This window comes from Miniopterus schreibersii, assembly GCF_964146895.1.
Source record: "Miniopterus schreibersii genome assembly, chromosome: 4".
NCBI classification, from domain to species: domain Eukaryota; kingdom Metazoa; phylum Chordata; class Mammalia; order Chiroptera; family Miniopteridae; genus Miniopterus; species Miniopterus schreibersii.
The window spans coordinates 27,609,208-27,632,059 of record NC_138105.1 but is presented as its reverse complement, the minus strand read 5'-3'; the positions used below and the strand labels follow the sequence as shown (position 1 = coordinate 27,632,059).

The 22,852-nt window shown below is 51.6% G+C and overlaps 2 protein-coding genes across 7 annotated transcripts; both read right to left on the bottom strand.

The window, feature by feature from the left end:
* Positions 1 to 617: 617 nt before the first annotated feature.
* TSPAN17 (tetraspanin 17) lies at positions 618 to 9,228 on the bottom strand. 4 transcript variants are annotated; one of them, XM_081135555.1, is made up of 9 exons: positions 8,976 to 9,228; positions 5,589 to 5,639; positions 5,353 to 5,499; positions 4,344 to 4,514; positions 2,825 to 2,950; positions 1,976 to 2,023; positions 1,305 to 1,421; positions 1,149 to 1,210; positions 618 to 672 (listed from the first exon to the last, which is right to left on the bottom strand). In XM_081135555.1, the coding sequence occupies exons 1-9, from the start codon at positions 9,060 to 9,062 to the stop codon at positions 636 to 638; spliced, it is 846 nt and encodes a 281-aa protein (XP_080991681.1). In that variant the 5' UTR covers positions 9,063 to 9,228; the 3' UTR covers positions 618 to 635. The 4 variants fall into 4 exon arrangements, with proteins under 4 accessions (XP_080991681.1, XP_080991682.1, XP_080991680.1 ...); XM_081135556.1 differs by lacking the exon at positions 8,976 to 9,228 and adding an exon at positions 6,868 to 6,981; XM_081135554.1 differs by having other exon boundaries at positions 1,149 to 1,421.
* Positions 9,229 to 9,996: 768 nt separating this feature from the next.
* EIF4E1B (eukaryotic translation initiation factor 4E family member 1B) lies at positions 9,997 to 13,906 on the bottom strand. 3 transcript variants are annotated; one of them, XR_013998701.1, is made up of 8 exons: positions 13,857 to 13,905; positions 13,580 to 13,773; positions 13,175 to 13,270; positions 12,402 to 12,465; positions 11,584 to 11,697; positions 11,302 to 11,441; positions 10,782 to 10,952; positions 10,001 to 10,435 (listed from the first exon to the last, which is right to left on the bottom strand). XR_013998701.1 is itself a non-coding variant. In XM_081135587.1 (7 exons), exons 1-7 carry the CDS (start codon positions 13,872 to 13,874, stop codon positions 10,838 to 10,840), a joined length of 741 nt encoding a protein of 246 aa, XP_080991713.1. In that variant the 5' UTR covers positions 13,875 to 13,906; the 3' UTR covers positions 10,001 to 10,837. The 3 variants fall into 3 exon arrangements, 2 of the variants coding, with proteins under 2 accessions (XP_080991714.1, XP_080991713.1); XM_081135587.1 differs by having other exon boundaries at positions 10,001 to 10,952; positions 13,857 to 13,906; XM_081135588.1 differs by lacking the exon at positions 13,175 to 13,270 and having other exon boundaries at positions 9,997 to 10,952; positions 13,857 to 13,900.
* Between the last annotated feature and the right edge of the window lie 8,946 nt (positions 13,907 to 22,852).

Genomic DNA, 22,852 nt, shown 5'->3' with positions numbered 1-22,852 from the left:
CAGGAATGCTGTACTGGCACGACCTCTGGTGGCCAAAAGGCAGCTCCGTAGGCCTCTGGGAAGATTTTTAACTTGATTCCAAGTAGTGAGCCCAGGAGTCAATCATCAATGACCCCCCAACTAGGCTCCCCACCCCTAGCTGTGGGCTTCCAGCTACTTCCTTCCCAAAACCTTCCTGATCTCCATCCCACCCCTCAACCACCCATTTTCAGTCCCCAGCAGGGTCAGCCCCCAATTCCCTGTCCTCTTCAAGGCAGGGTCCAGCCTCCCTTCTTCACGTCCCTGTGCTTCCCTCCAGGCTTGGCCACAGAAGCCTCCAGGTGTTGGCAGGGAGTAACCCTACAGAGGTGGGGAAGGCCAACTCCCAGCCTACAGGGTCAGGCAGGACCTCAGAGAATGGGAAGTGTGTGCCCCAGGAGACGTTGCCACTAAAGAGCTGCTGCCACCAGATGGCCATTCTTCCAGAGAAGCCGGGGATCTGGACTTTTATATAAAATATACCAAGTTTTAAAGTTTGGCTCAAATGTATACATGACCCAGGTGGAAGAAAACAGCACAGGGTGGGTCCGGGCCAGGGACCCTGCAGCTGACAGAACCAGATGGTGGAGGTAAGCCAGTGGTTTTCAAGGTCTTGTTTATTTGAGTAGTTTGTAGCCATCATCATGTTTGATCCTGAGAGGCAAGCAAGGGAGAAAAAATTCTTGGACTCATTTTAGAGTCTGAGACATTGAGGCTGAAGTGAGATCCTGGAAGGGTCAAGGTCACAGCTAATAGAGAACTCTGAAGCTGCGTGAGGCCATATCTCAGGCAACAGCAGGCCCCAGCATCCCCCATACCACCATGCGGAGAGGTGTGTCCAGCCTGCGCCCTTCCTAGTCCCCTGGAGAGCCTACCACGCAGCAGTGGAGACAGCGGCTCCCTCTGCACACCCACACTGACACGCACACCTCCATGCACACAAGTCCAGAACAGGCAACCCAGGCAGAGTCATGCGGCTTTCTCTGTGGGCACATAGCACACCCACACACAAGCCCCACATGGGGCTCGGGTCCGAGCAGAAATGCCTCCTGCAGCTATGCCCGTCATGGCACAGTGGCAGGTCCCTGGGTAGGCCAGGCGGGTAGCCATGGCCAGCGTGGCAGCCTCACCAGTTGGCCTTCACTGCCTTGATGTCACTCACAAGGTTCTGGGCCAGGCAGATGCCAAAGATCTGTAATAGGGAGAGGAGATGAGGGAGAGGCCATCGGCAGGGTTGGGGGGCTGGGGTAAAGGAGAGGGGGCAGCATGTGAAGTCTCCATAGTACCTGGAGGAGGGCAATGCCCACAAAGACCCCGGCCACGATGATCAGGTTGTCCTGCAGCCACTTCTCAAACTGGCCCACACAGCCTTTAGTGTAGATGGAGCCCTGCTGCTCCAGCTCCTGGGGACACAGAGGGATGGGGCTCATCTCACCCCTGCCCCAGGGCCTAACACTGCAGGCCTTTGCATGGCTGCCTCCTTCAGATCATCAGGGTCTCAACACAGACACCCACACTTCTGAGAGGCACTTTCTCACTGCCCAGCCCCAATCCCATCACCTCTCTTATTTTCTTTTCTTCCAAGCTCTCAGCTGAAATTGTCACATTACTGTTCACATTTATTTATTGATGAGCTTCCTGTCTCTCTCCACTGGAGTGGGAGCTCCTTGAGAGCCGGGCTCTATCTGTCTCAGGAGCATGCATCCCGTGTCTTGGGCAAAACTCGGCACCCAGTGGGTGCTCAACAAAGAGTTGGAATGAGCAAATGCACCTGTGCCCATGCCCACAGATCCACTACCCCCATGTTTGGCAGCACCAAGGCCTGCGTGCCTGGATGGTTCTTGGGACTCAGCATCCCCTCCCAAAGCTCTCTGAGGCCTTTCAGCAGAGCTTATGAGGGGCCACTTCCCATCCCAGTGCCCCCAGCTTCCCCAAACCCTGTCCCTGCCCCTCTCACCAGTTTGAGCCGCACATCGTAGCCACACTGGGTGTTGAGAACATCTTCCTGAGGAGAAACAGGCAATGAGCCACCAGTGAGGGGGCACCCCCAGGGCTCATGGCACCCAGCACTGCAATGATTCTTGTTTCTCAGGAGAAGCAGATGGATTGTGGATTTGGCCGCATCCAGAGGCTCACTGAGGCCCGCGCACCTCTTTGCCAGATGCCAGGACTTACAGCTGCACATGCCAGCTGGAGCTCTCCCCTGTTTAGGGATCCTGCCTGCTCATGTTTTATGAGAATGGGAAGAAACCTGCCCTCAGTGTCCCAAGTGAACTGTGACTACAGAGATGTCACTGTGAGAAGTTTCTGCTCTGAAGAAAGCCATAAAGGGATGAGAAACCCCACTCCATGCCACCGCAGTATGGTGGCCCAGGGATATGTTGGATAGCTGCAGCCTGGGGGGGCCCTGTCACATATACCCATGACTGAGGGAGTGATCCAGCCCCTGGCCCCCAGGCAACCTTCAGGTGGACCAAGAGCAGACACTGCCTGTGCTACATTTAGCTGAAAACACAGGGTATCTGGGGTCCGATAAGCTAGGCCATGTGCCCAGGAACCTGCAACTGTCATCACACTGCAGTCAGAGACAGGTTTTGCTGAAGAGGCAAACCCCCACTCCAGCAGAGCTCAGTGCTGCTCATGGACACAGACTCCAGTCTAGTAAGGGTAGCCCATATAAAATGACCTCCTCCCAATATCCATAGCTCCCAGGGTGGGGCTGAGCTAGCCCTGTGGTAGGTTTTTCCCAGTCTGGGCCTGAACTCAGCAATGCCCTCTGCCTTACGTCTCATCAGGCCCCACTCACCGCAGGATCCCTAACGCAGCAGGAGAAGGGCACCCCGCAGCGCTCCCGGCTTGGGTTCAAGTCAGTGCAGTTGAAATAGATATTGAGGTTCCAGTCATTGGGCCCTCGGGCTCCGCAGCAAGACCACTAGAGGGGGAGGGGAAGGAGGAAAGTCCCAGGTAAGCCAGACCCACCTTGTTTGGGGATAGGCCCAGGCTGTAGAGAGACAGGGCAAGACTGGGAAGGGGTGTAGAGGCAGCCAGGCAGGTGGGCATCTCCCCACCACATCCCAGCAGACAGGCTAGTCCAGGGCCCAGGGTCATCGGAGCAGCTCTAGGCTCCTGACCACATTGGTGGGAGCAGAGGGTAGTGGGAAGGGGCTCCTGAACTTGTCCCCCTAACCAAAGAGAGGCTGGAAAAGGAAAGGAGCCAGGCTAGAGTGGCTCAGTTGGTTGAGAGTCCTCCTGTGCACCGAAAGGTTGCTGGTTCATTTCCCGTTCACGGCACATACCTGGGTTGAGGTTTGACCCCCTATCAGGGCACGTATGAAAGGCAACCAATTGATGTTTCTCTCTCTCCCTTCTTCTCTCTAAGTATGTCCTCAAGTGAGGATTTAAAAAAAAAAAAAAAAAAAAAAGGAAAGGATAGGCTAAGGATATTGCCACCCAGGCAACACAGGGATGATGGTACCCGTCTCTCCACCCAGGCTGCCATCTCCACAAGAACAGACCACTACTTTTTTCACCACGGACTCCCCAGCACCCAGCCAGGACCTGGCACATGATAAGCTTAGAACAATTCCATGTTGGGTGAACAGTCAAACCACATCCTAACCACCTGGCTATATGTCTGCCTAGCCCTGGGTTGAGAGCTCCTCGAAGCAGACGCCAGCCCTGGTTCATCTCTGGGTCCCATCTCTGGACAATGGGGATGGAGTCTGTGCCAGTGTGTGTGACTGGGTGTCTGTGTGAGTGGGCGAGAACTTGCAGGTGTGAGGTGTCTAGGATTTCACGAACTGTTCACTGACTGCTTCTTCCCAGGGGTAGGTATGCAAGCTTGAGGGCAGAGCTTCTGTATAGAGTCTCAAACTCTAATATGTTCAGAAGCCAAACAAATAATATGAGAGAAGAGGACCAACGGGTATAATAAAATACAGAATGTCAGAGACAGTGGCAAACAGAGAGCCCCTGTACTAGCAAATGGGGTAGCAACAATGTAGCCCTGGCCAATACTGTGGGTCCAGGGTTTCCAAGAAGGGGGAATCTATATTTTTATTCCTACTGGCAGCCTAGGAACTGCCAGTTTGGAGCCTGTGGCCTCTATTCCCCAACCCTGTTTTCCTGCAGAACTAGGCACAGGGGACCCACAGGGATCACCAAGGGCTGGCTTCTTCTCAGAAAGGAGAACTCCTGGCTCTCTGCCTAGGGCCTTCCTGGCCTGGGTGGTTGAGGGAATGGTCCCAGCACATGGGGAACTTGTTCCCTCACTCATCTGCCCAGCAGGTGCCATCCTGCAGGTGGTGGGCCAGTGCTGGACTCACGTATTCCTGAGCAAAGTCAATGAGGTTCTGGAGGTCAATGTCGTCCCGATAGGCCTTGACATTGTTGTTGATGAAGAGGTTGAGCTGGTCTCGTATCCAGTCCTTGAAGACGAAGACCAGGATCCCTGTTGCGAGCTCCAGGAAGAAGATGAGGCCGAGGAACACTGAGAACTGGGGGTGGGGGCATACAGATGGGGGGGTCTGAGACAGAGGGCCTGGTGGGTGCCACCCGGACCCAAGACAGTCCCGAGTCCCCACCTTCTATCATGTTAGTGTTGTTTTATGGTGGTAAAAACAGTGCTATCCTTACCTACCCATCCATTCCACTTCCTCTGGTAATTACCTGTGTGTGGGGTTTTTTGGTTTTGTTATTTTTTTTTGCTGTTGTGTTTTGTTTTGTTTTTGAGAAACCACCCTTCACATATACCTTCAGTTTCTGCAGCTCAGCTGGAGGGATCACCTCTCCCGATTTCCAGATCGAGGACTAGGCACTGGCCAGGAGCTCACCAATCAGAGAGCTACCTCCCCAGGGCCACAGGGATTGGCCCAGACACGGCCAATCAGAGTCAAGGAGATGCAATTAAAGGACTTGGCAGAATGGTTGAGAATCCTCAGCCTCCAGTAGGAGCTCCTAGGAGGACAGTGTGAAGCCAGGACCCACCATTCCTGGGCATCCTTCGACCCCATGGGAAATGGACCTAACCGAGAGGGACTAAGCTGAGAAACAGAGACCAGGCCAAGTGACACTGTGGTGGTCCCTGGATCCCAATGTGCCAGCAGCCAGCACACCCCTGGGCTTTTCTTAGTGAGCCAATAACTATCCTTTTATGCTTAGGCCACTGGTTTTCTCTCAATTACAACAGAAAGGATCCTATACATACAAATAAATAATAAAAATCTGATATGTATTGTTATAATAAAACTACCCATTATTAAGCACATAATACATGCAAGAAGTGGGTGGGAGAAGGTTGGGGTCCCCAGTAGATGTAGGTGGGGGAGCACTCACAAACTTGAGCAGGAAGGTGTTCTCCCGGAGGGCCCCAATGCAGCCAGCAAAACCCAGCACCGACATGACGCCTCCAACCACCACGAACAGCCATACAGGGTCAAGGCCTCCCAGATCTGTCAGCGCCGAGATGTTGGAGAGAACGCCCTGTACCAGGGGAGCAGAGGCAAGTGGGGGTGCTGATCCTCCCATCATTTAAACCTGCAGCAGCCCCACGCCCTACCCCACCGCCTCACCTTCTCACCCCAGGCCCAGAGGCCGATGGCCAGGAACAGGGCTCCCAATACCTGCAAGAACAGAAGCAAAGAGTTAAGCTGGGGCACCAGCATTCTGCTGTACCCCCAACAAAGCCTCTTTCCCCCAGCACTCAGGGTCTTCAAGGGGAGAGAAAGGAAGAGGGAAAAGGGCTGTAAATGGGATCCAGGATCCTTTACACCCTCCCAAGAACACATCTCAGTGCTTCTTTCCTACAGCACACAGCCTGGAAGATTAAACACTCCCTAGACTTGGAATGGGCATCAAGGACCCTTCTTGGAAACTCAGAACTGGAACAGAGCGGGATCAAGATGCTCCTGCCAAGCAGCAGCAGCAGTGTCCTGGGCCTCTTCTCCTGCCCCAGACCATGCTGAGGTTCAGGGCTCTTGGCCTCTGCCCCCTCCCTCTGGCTGCCCTGCAACTCTGTGACTATCAGCCCACCCCCATTGCATCATTTCTACCTCTGGCTACCAGAGGCTGATTTCTGCCAAGTTCCATTCTCAGAGTTCAAAACCAAAGCCCCTGCATGACAAAGAATCCTGATGTAGAGCAGGACCCCACTGAGAGGCCCCAGCCTGGACCAGTGGCTGTATCCTAGAAAACATGTGGCCACAGCTGTGCCTGGACCTTCCAAATGCCACCAGCCATCTTGCCTCAATTCCTTACTGCGAAGAGACCTGGATGTCAGGGCTGCTGCCTGACCTTGAGCAGATCCCTGACCATCCATCACCTCCAGCCCAAGCCCAAGGCCATGAGCCCACCTCTTCAGGCCCCCTTACCCCCGCCCCCGCTTTCCCTTCAGGCTCCTTCACCTCAGCACCTAGCCTGGTCAGCTCTACCCCACCTTTAATGCCTTCCTTCCCCTCTCTGACCCCAGGCTCCTCCCACTGCTGTCCTCTATCTTTAGAAATGTCTTTCCTTCCCTCCCCCACACTGGATCTGGGATGTGAAACCAAACATCACTTCTCCTGCCTCATCCCACTTGACCAACATACAGCCTTTGGACAGGCTACCACCACTACTTTCTCCTTCCTGAAGACCTCAGTGATTTGCTCAATGCCGTTCTTCAACCTGCCCTTTCTCAACCTCCCTCCCAGCACCTCTGCTTCACCCACCCTATGCACATGGCCATGCCCACCCTCCACCAGTTCCAACCTTAGCCTTCTGCCCTCTTCCTCCTCACACTCATTTTCTACCCCTTCATGACACTGACATCTCCGGGACTGCCACCCAAGCCTCTCCCTAGCTCCAGACACTTACTGCAAATACTTCCATGTCCCAGGTTCTGTTCCAGATGCTGGGAACACATCAGTGAATAAGACAGATAGCTCTCAGCTCTCATGGAGTTTACACTCCAGTGGGGGAAATCCACAGTGAGTAAATAAGGTAATTTCAGTTACCAACAGATCCTTTAAAGAAAATCAAACAGGATGACGCAATGGGGAGTGATTAGCGGTGGTGGAGGCGGGCTTTAGTTGTGGAAAGTGGTGACATTTTAGCAAAGGTTTAAATGACAAAAAGGTACAGAGAGGAGAAGAGAATTCTAAGGGGAGGCCTGACAAGGACCTGAAGTTAGATTAATTTTGGTAGTGCAAGGGACAAACTGAAGGAAGCAGGGCCAGACCCCAAAGGGTGCTGAAGGCCATGGGAAGGAGTCTGGACCATATTCTAGTGAGAAACCACTGGAAGATTATGAGCAGGGTAACACCAGGATCTGCTTTCCATTAAAACAAAAACAAAAATCTCTGGACCTGTTTCATAGGCACCTCCCTTAGGCCTTCCCTCTACACATACACACACCCCTCCGCCCCAAGTGGCCTGGTCCTATCAATCCAGCCTTATAACTTTCCCTGGAGATTTCCTCCCACCACCACCACCCTAAATTTACCCCAGCCCTCCTCCCTGGTCTCCCCACCTCTAACTCCTGCCCCTCATTCACCCTCCCCAAGGCAGACATACAGATCTGACTCGAACAGACCCATCACCAGCACTGAAGCCCTCACTGCTCCACACGGCACTCAACATAAAACTCAAACTCTGCCCTACCCCAACACCCTGGAACACACCTGGATTCTCTCACTTCTGTCCCCCTTTGGCATTTGAGGGATCCCTCTGCTAAATGCTCTGCCTCCCCTCCACCTACTGCCCGCTAGGCTGTCACCCTGGCTCTGTACTTACTAGCTGTGTGTCCTGAGGTTAAAGGACTTAACCTCCCTGTGCCTGTTACATGTAAAATATAGATAATCTGTAAAATGTAGAAAATAATAACGTAGCTTCAAGAATACAGTAAACTACACTCCATTTGATATGCCTAACCCTGAGGCAGGCTTTAGTATCACCCTCTCCCAGGCAGGGAAGCAGAGCCCAGAGAGAAGTGACTCGCCCACAGTCTCACAGCTAGGCCTGTGCACGAAGGCCTCCAGGAAAGTCTGCACATATCCCACACCCTCCAAGAGCTGGGCACTGCTAGAGCCAAAGGACACCCAAACGGCTGACTGCATGGCCAGCATGGTGGTAGAGGGCTGTGCCACTGAGTCCTGCTGAACAACACTGAATGGGTTTGGCATTTTGAGCAAGGCAGCAGAAGCAGAGCCTGCAGAGGCAGCAAACGGCCTTGAGGAGAGGAGGTGGGGGAGGGAGAAGGGAAAGATGACTTGGCAGGGCCCAGGGGCACAGATGCCACCCTGGGAGGGGCACCAGCAGCTCCCTTCTCAGGACAGGGCCAGCCCCACCCTGGAGCCTGGTTCGGTCAGCTGCGGGAGGTAGAATTCTGTACCCCAGGGCCAGCCAGCTCCCAGCCACGCAATAGGGGAGACCCTCCCCTAGGGCTCTGAGCATTGGCCCTTCCTGCTGGAAAGCCTCCCAGCAAGGGGCTGGAGTGGAGAGGCTTTGACTCGGCCCCCTTTGCCAGGCAAGGTACCAGGCCCAGGCGCTGGAGGGGCCAGGGGGCGGAGAAAGAGACCCTGCCTTTCCCTTCTCAGCAGACTCTCTTCCCTAAACCGGAGGGGGGCTCAGCGTGTACCCCACACCCCAGGGTATGGAAGTGAGCTGGGCAGGAGGGAGGGCCACCAGGACCCCTGGGGCCTTCAAGGAAACACTCCCCCTTCTCCGCCGTGCCAGGGAAGACACCGGGAGACCGGTTCCCCGCACCAGGCCCGTGGGGGCTGGGACCCGCCCCCCTGCAATCCGAGCTCCCCGGCAGCTCCCTCCAGTGGTCTTGGGGGTGGGCGGGCAGGTAGGAGAGGGAGGGAGGAGCGGGGTGACCGTCCTAAGCCCCTGCGGCAGGGAGTGGTCTCCCCTCCATAGAAAACTGAACCTCCCTCTCCGGTCACCCCCAGCTCAGGGCCCGAAACCCACCCCGCGCTCACCCAGAAGACAATGTTGAAGCCAAACAGGAAGTATTTCCCGCAGCAGCCGACCTCGGGTTCCTGGAAGTGCTGGTGCTTGCCGGGCATGGTGAGCGCCCGCCCGCCCGCCCGGGACCGCGGCGGAGCGAGCGGGCCGGGCCCAGCCCTCCGCGGGCAGCCCTGGGCTGGAGCCGCCCGGGGCCTAGCCCGGCGGCTGCGGCTTCATGGCCGAGGCCACACAGCGCGCCGCCGGGCCCCGCCCGCCCGCAGGGACCGCCCCGCGTCGGGCCGCCCGCCCAGCCCCGCGTCCCCGGGGACCCTTGGAGCGCGGCCGCCCCCCGGGCCTGGCTCCGCCCCCAGCGCGACTCAGTCCCCTCCGAGCCCCGCCCCCGGGCCTGGCCCCGCCCCAGACCCCGCCCCCTCACCCCGCGCCCGGGCGCCCCGGCTTTGCTGCTCCCGCGGGCAGCTGGGGAGCACGCCCCGGCGTCCGTCAGGGTGTCCGGAGATGCTCGCGAACCGCAGCGCAAACCTCGGGCGTGACGGACCCGCAGGTGCCCCCACCCCGAAAGGCTCAATACCCCCGCCACCCCAATCCCCGGCCTGGGAGCTGATCTCTGGAGAGGAGTTAGCTACCGAGCAGATGGCGATGGTGACGCGACTGGTGCTCTTCACACGGGTGCAGGACGTTTTATTACAGCGGAGTCCAATCAGACACGCGGTCACTCACCAGAGATTTAGCCCTACCTATCCTGACCCAAACTGGGGGCTAGACGACTCCCCAGTTTGAGTGCTGAGACGGCTGGTTCCTACCCCTTTAGTTTTTCAGGGGGCCAACGCGCCCTCCCCCGCCCCCGCAAACCCTTTAGGCGCTTGGAGCTCCCCAGTCTTATCCCTCTCCCCCATCCCAGCTTGGGCCTGATGGGGCTCCCTGGTACCTGGGAGTCTCACACGAGCCCTTTCAAGGGAGGACTGGAGCAGACCAAGGTTTGGAGGGACTGAATCACAATATTAGAGCCCTCCTTAAAAAAAATCATTCCAATTTTGTTCAAAACGGAGTATTTATTTAGAACAGGAACAGAAAGGGCCTTGAACTCCATCCAGTCTATCCACCTCTAGCAGAACCGTGGTGAAGCCTGACCACCACCCTCCTCCCTCCTCCCCTCAAGCCTCGCCCTGAGGCAGGGAAGACCCTGACAAGCCCTGGCCACATCTGAGGAAAGGAGAAATACCCAGGGCTGTATCTCTCCTCAGATCCCTCTGTGAGATGATGGGGTTCTGCACCTAAGCCTCCAGCCTCTGGAGTGGGGGCCCAGCCCTACTCCAAGGAAGGTATGGGATTCAGGGTGGGCTCCAAGTCTACAAATCTGATGAGAGTCAATCCACAAAGGTTTTTCTGCACAGCCATCACCAGAAGGAGCAGCCCCTACTCCTGTCCCTGAACTCCAGCTCTCAGAGCAGCCGTGGCCTTGAGCCCCACTCCCCTAGAATAGAAGAGTTTGACCCTCAGCCCCCCTAGCTAGCCCCCTTTCCAGGTAGGCACAGAGTAAGTATTAAATCATAGGCTTTGCTCCTGTCATCTTTCCACCTGTGGTTGAGCCCTCCTTCCCCCAGTAACTCACCCCACCCACCCCTGGGTGAAACAAGGAAACCCAGGGATTCCCTCCACCTTTCCGCTGCCCTGGGTCCTGCCTGTCCCCACCATCACCACCCACAGAACAGCCCCTAGGCTTGGGCCCCAACTCATGTTAAAGAATGTTCATATTCACTCCAGAGCAGGCGAGAACCAGGCCCTCTGCCCCCACCCCCAGTGCTGTCCAGGACACATACACACACAGTAGTGAGAGGCTCAGGGTGGCTGAATGGAGAGTGGTGCCAAGGCCCTCTCACACCACAAACTTGTTCTTGGCTAGGGTGTTGCTCTTGGTAGCTGTGTCTGCATGGGCCTGGTACCCAATGATGGTCTTCGTGGAGAGTCCCAAGCGTTCTTTGTAGACACGCCTGGGGAGGGGAGAAGGGTTAAGTGGGAGAGGAAGTGAGACAGGCAGGCAGCGGGTCCTGGAGATAACCTGGAACCTTGGGTCCTCCTACCCTGGTTCCAGCCACAGTCACTCCAGTTTTGTGTTTTAGCCATGTGGAAACCCAAAATAGGACTAATGCAAAAGAAAAGAGTTCTGCTAGAAATAGTTTGAAACCTAGATTCCCAAACCCTTAATATATGTGGATAAGGCAGAAGAGGGAAACAGCAGGCAGAGTTCCAGAGGTCTCCCTTGCAGGCCAAGCCATCCCCCATTTCACCTCTTCCCCTAGAAAAGACCGAGCCCCCACACCATGCCAGAGACACCCTCACCCAATGTAGAGCACGGCCGTCTGGTTCTCTGCTTCCCGCGTCCACACTGCAATCTTGTCCCCCTTGGTCCGGATGTTGATGACAGCCCCACACACCTCCCGGCTGTATTCCTCAAAGCTCTCCCCAATGAGACACAGCAGCTGGGACCAGAAAGGGAGGTGATGAGACCTCCAGCTGTGGCACAGTGACTGTACCTGCTAGTCGAGACCACTGCCATCATGGGTACTATACCAGCCCTTTCCCTTCCTTTGGGGGGCCCTCCCTACCAGCCCCTCCACTCACTGTCTCCAGCCACAGGCGGTCCAGCTCAATGTGGCGCTGCTGTTTGGCAAGGCTGACCAGCCAGCGGCCACCGCGCTTATTCCTGGCATCTTCCCACATGGGCTCGATGCCATCCTGGGAGGCCAAATGACAAGTCAACTGCTTCCCTTTGTTCAAAGGGAAGTGGGGGCCCAGCCACCTTCCTAGGTCCTGCTCCTGCCCCTCAGTAGGTCTTCACAGGCCAGGTTCTGTCTTGCCTCCATCTCCTCTGTACAGGCAAGTGCCACCACCAGCCATCCAGCCCCCAGAACCTCCTGAGCTCCCCCCCTTTTATAGCCTTGCATGCGTGTGTGCTTGTCTCCTTTACTGAAGAGTTCCTTAAGACAAGAGTTTGAATGGGGATAATTCACAAAGCCTCTGGGGCAACCCCAGTGTGGGCCATGCCAGACATCCCAAACTCAGCTGAGCACAAGGTCACCTGGGAAATCTTTAAACACTGATGTCAGGGTCCTACCACACATATCTGCTGGGTCTGCACCTCCAGGGATTTGCCTGGACCTTGATGAGCAGTGTACATGGCCAATTCTGATGCCTGTTCCTACTTAAGGAAACAGGCCAGAAACCTGGGCTCCTTCTTTGTTCCCCCAATTTCCAGACTCCAATGGTCCTTCAAGATGCAGCTCAGGTCTGACACTTTGTCCAAGCTTCTCTATAGCATTTCCTCCTCTTGGCTCTGAGGGAGGCTGTCCTCAGCACTCCACCCCCACGCTCCCTGTGAGGGAGCAATACTGAGGAGAATCAGAGCCCTGTGCCCCAGGGGACAGGGGAGCAGAGCTTACCTTGAACAGGGCATAGTCGCAGCCTGAAGAGAGCTTGCTGGCCAGCTGGATGTGACTGTACATCCTAGAGAGAGTCCCCAACCCCAGGCTTAAAGTCCAGGCTTTTTAGGGCCTGATTCCAACTGATCTCAGCCCCCTCAACTTCTTACCAGAACCCACACTTCTTTCCACCAACCTTCCTGCTTCCAAGCTTTTGCTCACACTGGCATTCCCACCTGAAATTCCATCCTTACTTACCCAAACCCTCAAATCCTGCCTCCTCCCTAGAGCCTCCCCTGAACATCCAAGCCCAGGGGAAGGTTTTTAGACCACACACACCCCCCTCCCCAGTGCAGGGTTTGTTTCTGGTGCCCCCCCAGCTGGAGCCCTAGGCCTTCCCACCCACCCCTACGTATAGCACAGCTCCTTTCAGGTCCCCTCACTTGATCCTCTGTGGACACTCGGAGGCAGCCTAATCCTCACTTTGTGGTTGAGACAAGTTCAAAGAGGGGAAGGAACTTGCTCTAGGTCACAAATCATGAAGCAGTAGAGTCAGGGTCAACTCCTTGCTTCTCCCACTGTGCAGGCTTTCTCCCTAAGCTCCAAGAAGGTTTCACAGGGCCCATGCCCCCTGAAGAATCCACTAAGCCCCAGCCCTCACTAATGCTGCCAGGCCCCTGGGAGGACTGGGAAAGCTCTGTAGAAAGCAGGCCCCCAAAGGGGTGGGGTCTGGGAAGGATCCTGAGCTCAGAATGCCCTGGTCCCAGCCTCTTCCACAAAGGGCAGACACTCACGCCCAGAAGTCCTCCACTGTGTCAAATTTGGTGACCAGATGCAGGTTATCCTGCCAGGCCCGGCTGCGGTCATTCTTGAAGAACCACAGTGCCCACCTGGGGGGAGAGGTGACCAAGAGGAAGCAGAGAACCCTTGTGCCCACCCACAGCAGCACCCTGTGCTGGCAGGGAGTTTTGCCCCTTCAAGGACAAACTGGGGGACAAGATTTGGGGTACAGGCCCCCCAAGGTGACAGGCCAGGGGACGAGAGGAGAAGTGGAGGCATTTAACCCAGAATCCCAGCGGGGTTAAGGCTGGAAGGAACAGCGGGGCCCAAGTCTTAGGCCAGCTCTGGCCTTGCCCAGTGAGGAACTGAGGCAGAGCGAGGAAGGGGTGTCCAAGGCGCAGAGCAGGGGCCCGCCCTACTTGCTCTGCAGAAGGTGCAGCTCCAGTCTGGCCTCCGCTGGGCGCTCATTCCAGGCCTTCCTCCTTGGGGGCAGCGGAGCCGTGGGAGGGCTTGGAGCCTCCTTTCTCATGGAGGCTCCTGCTGCTGCCTCCTCTTCCTCTTCCTCTTTCTCCTCCGCCTCCCACTTCAGTGTTTCACCCTCGGCCTCTCTGGCCTGACCAAAGAAAGGCGTCAGAGTGGGCTGTGAACGCCGGCCCTGGCTGCCAGGCTGCAGGAGAGGCGGGCAGGTGGACTCACAGGGCTGGCGGTAGCCATGCTGAAGTAGCTTGGGCTCCACAACAAACAGAACATCCAAGAGGGGGGCCCAGCTGCCGGCTTTTAACCCTGCAGCGCCCCGCCCCACCTGCCCAGGGCCAGGGGGAAGGGGAGGAGCCACCATGGGGCTGCTCGGAGGAAGAAGGGCTTATGCTACTCCTTCAATCAGCAAGCCTTTAGGGAGCGCTTTCTCCATGCAGCCTGGGGGCTGGGGACAGGTGTGACCAGGCCCACTCAACCCCACCCACATCATGCTGGCCACGTGGGGGCTGAGCCAGGAAGGGAAGGGTCAATATTAGGGGTCTGCCCTTAGTAAAACTGAATCCCACCGAGGGTGGGGCTTGAATTTAAAGCAGACTGTTCCAGCATTCTTGTACACCAACAATGAACTTTCAGAGAGAGAAACTAAAAAAGCAATACCATTTTCCATTGCAACTAAAAAAATAAGATACCTAGGAATAAACTTAACCAAGGATGTAAAAGACTTTTCTGTACTCGGAAAACTATATGACACTGAAAAGAGAAATAGAGGAAGATTTAAACAAGTAGAACAATATACCATGCTCATGGATTGGAAGAATTAATATTAAAATGTCCATACTACCCAAAGCAATTTATAAATTCAATGCAATTCCTATTAAAATACCAACAGCGTATTTCACAGACCTAGAACAAACATTTCGAAAGTTTATATGGAACCAAAAAAGACCCAGAATAGCTGCAGCCAATCTTGAGAAAAAAGAACAGAGTGGGAGGGATCACATTACCGGACTTCAAACTATATTAGAAAGCCACTGTAATAAAAACGGCCTGGTATTGGTACAACAACAGGCTTATAGATCAATGGAATAGAACAGAGACCCCAGAAATAGACCCACGCCATTATGGTCAGTTAATATTTGACAAAGGAGGCAAGAGTATCCAATGGAGTAAAGACAGTCTCTTCAATAAGTGGTGCTGGGAAAGTTGGACAGATACATGCAAAAAAATGAAACTAGACCACCAACTTTCACCATACACAAAAATAAACTCAAAATGGATAAAAGACTTAAATGTAAGTCACGATACCATAAAAATCCTGGAAGAAAACATAGGCAGTAAAGTCACAGACATCCCATGTAGTGGAATTTTCACTGATACATCTCCTAGGGCAAGAGAAACAAAAGAAAAAATAAACATATGGGACTACATCAAACTAAGAAGCTTCTGCACAGCAAAAGAAAACAGCCTCACAATACAAAGGAACCCCACGGTCTGGGAAAACATATTTGCCAAGGATGCATCTGATAAGGGGCTAATTTCCAAAGTGTACAGAGAGCTCATACTACTCAGCAAGAGGAAGACAAACAACCCAATTAAGAAAGGGGCAAAGGACTTGAATAGACACTTCTCCAAAAAGGACATACAGATGGCCAAGAGACACATGAGAAAATGCTCAACATCGCTAATCATCAGAGAGATGCAAATTAAAACCACAATGAGGTGTCACTTCACACCTGTAATAATGGCACCATCAACAAATCAACAAACGACACGTGCTGGCGAGGGTGTGGGGAAAGGGGAACCTAGTACACTGCTGGTGGGGATGCAGACTGGTGCAGCCACTAAGGAAAACAGTATGGAGGTTCCTCAAAAAATTAAAAATGGAACTGCCGTTTGACCCAGTGATTCCACTCCTAGGAATGTATCCTAAGAATCCTGACACATTCATCAGAAAGAATATATGCACCCCTATGTTCATAGCAGCACAGTTTACAATAGCTAAGATCTGGAAACAGCCCAAGTGCCCATCAGTAGATGAGTGGATAAAAAAGCTGTGGGACATTCACACCATGGAATACTACGCAGCTGTAAAGAAGAAGGATCTCGTACCCTTTGGGACAGTATGGATGGACCTGGAGAAAATTATGCTAAGTGAAATAAGCCAGGCAGAGAAAGACAAACATCACATGATCTCGCTTATATGTGGAATCTAAAGAACTTAATAAACTGATGAACAGAATAGATTCAATGACATGGAAGCATAGATGAGACTGACGAATGTCAGAGGGATGGAGGAGGGCGGGTGGGTGGAGGGGGAGAGAGTAACCAAAGAATTTATATGCATAATGCACAACCCAAGGACATAGACAATGGTGGGGAGAGGGACTGTGGAGGGGGAAGGGACGGGGTGGAACGGATCATTAGGGAGAAAAAGGGACATCTGTAATATTTTAAACAAAAATAAAATTTTAAATTGTAAATAAAAATAAAGCAGACTGTTTCAGAGATGGCAGGAGCAATGACTCTGATACAGCTGGGGTGAGGCCCGGCAGAGACCTGGTACATGCATTGTGGTGTCCCCTTGTTTCTCTCTGCTGCCATTCACCTCCTCAATTTGGCCACCAGTGTCATCTGAAACAAGCATTTATCTGGTCTCTGGAAGCATCTGAGTTTATTTTAAATGTAATCATTCAGAAACCAGGAGATTGTATAAAAACCCACATTTTTTGTTTCTTTTGAAAATTTGGGAAGGTCTGGCAACACTGGGGCCTCCACCTCACAGGCTCCACTATCTGCTGCAGCTGAGGCTGCCCTTTGGAAGAGCAAATGAGGTTCCACACGGCCCCAGTGGCCCACCACACTCCTGGCCTATTGCAATATCCCCCACCTGGGCATGGATGGAGAGGGGTAGTGCCACACAACCGGAGTTCAAGTCTTCCTTGCCCTGACCTCAGCCAAGTTACGGAACCTCATTGAGTCTATTTCCCCATCTGTAAAATGGGAAGGTTAATGATACGCAACTCAGAAGCTTATTGTATTAAATGATATAAAACACAGAAAGCTCATAGAAGAAGGCCTGGCTCAGAGGTCAATAGAAATCACCTGAGGGCTACCCTGGAGTGGGGCTAGGAAGAGAAAGGGGGAAGGGATGGAAAGCTCTGGCTCTGAATACCCTTCCCCAGCCTTCTGAACAGCACCCTTTTCTGCAGGGGCTGATGCCTCCCCAAGTTTCTTAAGGTTTCTCTCCCACCCCCTGGCCACTTTTAAGGGCCCAGATCTCCAAGGTGACCAGTTCCTTCCCCTCCCCCACACCCAGGGAAGCCCATGACCAGTCAGCTGGAGGCTGACAGGCAATATCTATCCAACCCTCATCCCCTAAGTGCTAGCTATGTGCCAGACATGGGGTTATGTGCTAGGAGGTGGTGAGTGCTCAGACTGGGTGGCCCCTGTTCTCTGGTCTGCCAGGGAGCCAGACATCAGATAATCTCACAAAGATCGCATTTGTAATCACAAATGCAGACCTCTGAAGGAAAGGAATCCTCAGGTGGTGAAAATAAAGTCCACCACCTGACCTGGGGCTTTAGAGCAGTTCTCGAGTGCATGGGTCAGAATCACCTGCGGGGCTTGTTAAACAGGCCACATTTTGAGGATCACTAGTTTAGAGGTAGTTCACTGAAGAGGTGATGTTTGAGCTGAGAGCTAAAGCATGAGTGAGAGTTAACTGGGTGGTGGAGGAGGGCATCTCAGGGGTGGAGCAGCATGTGCAAGGGCTCTGGGGCAAAGGGATGAACAGGGTTACTGGAAGAAGGGAAGAAAGCAGTGTGGTGAAGCCCAAAGGGGGAAAGGATGGTAAGTTTTTTGTGTGTGTTTTTTTTAAATATGTGTTTTATATATATGTGTGTGTCTTTATTGATTTCAGAGAGAGGAAGGGAGAGGGAGAGAGAGATAAAAGCATCAATGATAAGAGAGTCTTCACTGATGGGCTGCCTCCTGCATGCCCCCTACTGGGCATCGAGCCTGCAACCCGGGCATGTGCCCTGACGGGGAATGGAACCATGATCTCCTGGAGCCTTGGTTGATACTCAACCTCTGAGCCACACCCGGCAGGCGAGTATGGAAAGTCTTGATCCTAGGAAAGTGGAGAGCGTCACTGAGTGCTTAAGCTGGGACAGATGCTGGGCAGGTAATCGCATGGGCTGCCCAGCAAGTTCTCTGTGGAAACAGGCTCTGACAGCAAGGGGGTGTGGGGGATCTATTCGATGCTAACATAGTTTTCCTGGTGGCAGGGAGAATGGAGAGAACATGGTGGATTTCAGAGGTATTTAGAAGGAAGACTCAGGGCCGTTTGGGGATGGACAGGCTCTGGGCAGGTGAGGCATGGTGTCCCGGCTACCTGTTGCTGCTCAACAAACCACCCAAACTTAGTGGCTTAAAACAACAATAATCATTATCTGCAATTTGGGGAGCCCTCAGTAGGGACAGTTCACCTCTGTTCCAAAATACTATCAGTTGGAGTGGCTCACAGGCTGGAGCTGGCATCATCTGCTCACTCCCAGTGGGGCAGTTGATGCTGTCAACTGGAACCTTGCTGGGGGTGTCGGCTGAGACAGCCCTACGTGGCCTCTTCATGTGGCTCCTTCCCTTCCTCACACTGGCTGGGTTCCCAGACTGAGAGTCACAAGAGACAGGAAGCAGAAGCTGCTAGTTTCTTAAGGCCTGGGCCCAAAACCTGGCACAGCATCATGCCCACTGTATTTGAGTCCCAGAGCTCACATCAAGGATGGGAGCATAATGCCATCTCCCAGTGGGAGGAGTATCAAAGAATTTTGGACAGAGGAAGCACTGGAAGAAGGCCAGGCTTGGGGAGAGCTTGTAAATCTAGATTTTGAGACAGGCCAGTGAGCCAGGACAAGTGGAATAGGGAAACTGAGACAGTTCATGTGGGGGAAGCCTACCAAAAAGTGCCTTGTCAATGCTGAGATGGAAGATACGCCCTCTGGACACAGAGTCACCTCCCACACAACTGTCCCCAGATGACACCTGAGTGACAAGGTCTGGTGAGTCAGGACTTGATCACCCCTGCCTGCGTGAAGTTGAGTCCCCTGTCTGAGTGGGATAAATCCATCCTCAGGGCATCTACTGTCCTGGTCGTTGGTAAAGCCACCCTTAGGACAAGGGCAAACATGTCCACAGGCTCTTTTTTTTTTTTATTTTTTTAAATTGATTTCAGAGAGAGAAGAGGAGAGGAAGAGAGAGATAGAAACATCAATGATAAGAGAGAATCATTGATCGGCTGCCTGCTGCATGCCCCCTACTGGGGATTGAGGCAAAAACTCAGGCATGTGCCCTGACCAGGAATTGAACTGTGATCTGGTTCATGGGTCGACGCTCAACCACTGAGCCACACCAGCAGGGCACGTCCGCAGGCTCTCTGTATTCCTCTCTCTATTAAGGACCCAATTTCCTTGACCCGGTTCAAGGTACATTAATGAGGCTACCAGATGACTCACACTGTAACTCCCTGTCCTCTATCTGGAGCATTTATTACACTGATTTTTTGACAATCCCACTCTTATGCTGTCACATCTTATCTTCTGTCCCCAGGTTCCTCTTTTTTTCTCTTGACTTTTCAGTGAGCAAATAGGAGCCCCTCTTTGGCTCACTTCTGCCACTGTGACTTTATTTCTCAGTGAGCCAGAGCAGCCCCACCTAGGCTTATTTCTTTCCTATATCACTTTTAGAGAGCCAAAGCAGCCCTGCCTAGATTCTCTCCTATAGCTTAATTCCTCAGATTGGAGCTGAGACTTTCTTTGTTTCCACCACTCATTCACAGCCCTTGAAGCTCTCACTGAGAGTCTCAACAGGTCTTCTTGCTGGGTAGTTAGGACCTTCCCTCCCCTTTCCAGTTCCCTTGAAAGCTGTCAAGAGCAAATGAAAAGAATCTTGTGCCTTCTCTAAAAAAATTAGTGATTTGAATTACGTGTATCGTCTTTATTTGTATGGTCTTTATATGATATGTATCCGTCGGTATGTTATATGTGGTGTGCTTTCTACCTCCAGATGGCATAACTAGGGTATAACATTTTAGTGGACTAAAGAGATCAAATACGTATACAGATTAAGCAGGATCCTGTGGTCTGGACAAAATATTTTATGTTAAAACTGGTTTAAGTTCGATTGATGTCTTTCAGACATCAATAAACACCATAAAATATGTGTTTATTTTACTGAGTTTACAAAAAGTTTAATTACAAACTTTTGGTTAAGTATGTTGGACAACCTTCCCAAGGTTTAAATTATGAGACTTCTTTTTTTTCTTTTTTTAATCCTCACTTGAGGATATTTTTTGCATTGCTTTTCAGAGAGAGTGGAAGGGTAGGGGTGGGGGAAGAGAGAGAGAGAGAAACATCAATGTGAGAAAGGCATCGATTGGTTGTCTCCCACGTGTGGGGATGGAGCCTGCAACCCAGGTGCATGACCTTGGCCAGAATGGAACCCAGGACCCTTCAGTCCTTGGGTGGACTTTCTAACCACTGAGCCAAGCCTGCCAGGGCTAAGAGACTTTTTCTTAAATCTAGAAATAACTTTGAGTTGTTGCAATGGGTTCCTGGGATACCCCAAGGACTTATTCTCTCTCCTTATAAAAGAGAAGTTTTAATCTAATTAGGCCTGTTTTGATTCACTTGAAATTACATGGGAAGCTTTGTCAAGTTAATGAATAAATAAAGGCTATGTTCTGTTTGTATACGTATATTTTTATTAAAATTGATGTTTTGGAGATTACATGAAAATCTCCAAGAGTCGCCCTGGCTGGCTGGCTCAGTTGGTTGGAGTGTTGTCCAGTGCACCAAAAGGTTGCGGGTTTGATTCCCGGCCAGAGCACATACTACCTAGGTTGTGGGTTTAACCCCAGTTGGGGAACAAACAGGAGGCAACCAACTGATATTTTTCTCTCACATCAATATTTCTCTCTAAAAATCAGTAGAAAAATGTCCTCAGGTGAAGATTTTTTTAAAAATCTTGCCCAGCCAGTGGGGCTCAGTGGTTGAGTTGTCAGTCCATGAACCAAGAGGTCACTGGTTCAATTCCTGGTCAGGGCCCATGGGCTCGGTCCCCCATAGGGGGTGTGCAGGAGGCAGCCGGTCAGTGTCTGTCTCTCTCATTGATGTTTTTATCTCTCTCTCCTTCTCCCTTCCTCTCTCTCTCAAACCAATAAAATATATTTTTAAAAATATATCTTTATTGATTTCAGAGAGAGAAAAAAAGAGGGAGAGAGAGAGATAGAAACATCAATGATGAGAAAGTCATTGATCGAGCCTGCAACCCAGGCATGTGCCCTGAACGGGAATCGAACCCTGATCGACTGGATCCCAGGTCGACGCTCAACCGCTGAGCCACGCCCGGCCGGGCAAAAAATTTTTTTTTTTTAAATCTCCAGGAGCCCGGCCAGGCATGGCTCAGCAGTTGAACTTCGCCCTAGGATCCAGGAGATTGCAGTTCGATTGCGGTTCGATTCCAGGTCAGGGCACATGCCCGGGGTTGCGGCCTCGATCCCCAGTCAGGGGCATGCAGGAGGCCACCAATCGGTGACTCTCTCATCACTGATGTTTCTCTCTCTCTCCCTCTCCTTTCCTCTCTCTGAAATCAATAAAGATATATTTTTTAAAAATAAATAAAATTTTTTAAAAATCTCCAGGAGTCTGCAAAGTTCTGATATACTTTTATTTGTAATTTTTCTTCTGATTTTGTTCAAAATATTGCTAACTTCTAAATCTTTTTGTTTTTAAGGAAACTTGTTTTTCCCCTAGAGAAATTTGGTAAATTATACCCTCATAAGCAATATTGAAGCATTTATATTTTTCTCCCTACCTAGTCCCTCCAGAATTTGGCAACTCTTAATGAGTATTATTATTTTCCTGACAATATGTTTGTCTGCATGAATCTAATAAGAATCCGTTCTCTTTATAATAGGACACATAAAGCCAGTTTCCAATTGTGGTTTTATCAACCAAGACTGACCGGAACATCATGACGAGAGACAGGCCTAGATTCTGGATGTCACTAGAAAGCTTTAAGGAATTAAGACTGATTCTGAAGCTGATAAAAGCCCCTTGGAGAAATGGGCAGAAGCTAATTAAAGCTCAATCTGGAGGTTCCTTAGGAGATTCCAGCAAAGCAGATTTAAAAGAGCCAATATGATCAATTACCATTCTTATTGTGTTTATGCAAATAATCAGTCCAAATTGAAACTGGATTTAATGCAGTAAATAGTCTGGATTTGGCTATATTTGATAAAAGTGAGGGTGATTGGGGGGGATTCAATAGGATCTAAAATACACAGTTGGGTATATTAGACTCTAGTTAAAGAGTCTAATTCCTTTGACTTGGAATTATTGAGAACTATTGATACAGTGTAAGCCATACAGAATTTGAGCACCTGATGACATCACCAGAGATATTCAAACTGCAGATAAGGAGGATCTATCAGATTGTCACAGCTTGCTTTCATTCCAGCAAAACAAACTTTGAGACTTACATCTAAAAATCTTCTCGACAGACAGCCTTACAGGCTGAGAAACTAGTTTATAATTTGCTCTGATCACTAACCTTTGTTTCTGTTCCCTTCTGTTTTCATAGGTATACCTTTATTAAATACCTGGTTGCTTGTTTACACAACATAGGCCTCACTTTGGGAGCCAATCTGCATCACCACCTCCTAAAATGAGATATAGCAATTTAACTGAACTGAAGCAATCTACTAACTCCATTTCTGGAATGTAAACCTTTATTATTTAAAAGGGTTGTACTGAAGGGACCAAAGTTCTGCCACCTTGAAACTGCTTTCCCTTTCCTGCCCAAGAGGTTCAGACAGGGGGGAAAAGAAAAAGAAAAAGAAAGTTCAGGAAAAAGATCTTAAGGTGTTCCCCTTGCCTAATTTAAATTAAGTATAGTAAACAAAAGGGCTTCAGGCAGGTGACACACCTTCATCCAGGGAAGCCCATCCACCAACCTAATCTGGGACACGGTGAAGTTGGTCCCTCCCTCTCTCACCTGGTTCTTACCTCTCCTCAGACCTTAAGTTATTATAATTCTCCTTCTCATTTTTCAGGCCATGCTTTTTAACCTTGTCAAATTTGTCACCTCTAGGATACAACAATCCCGTATCAAGATGACAATGCTTCAGGGATTCCACCCCATCCCTACTTCGGAAGAAT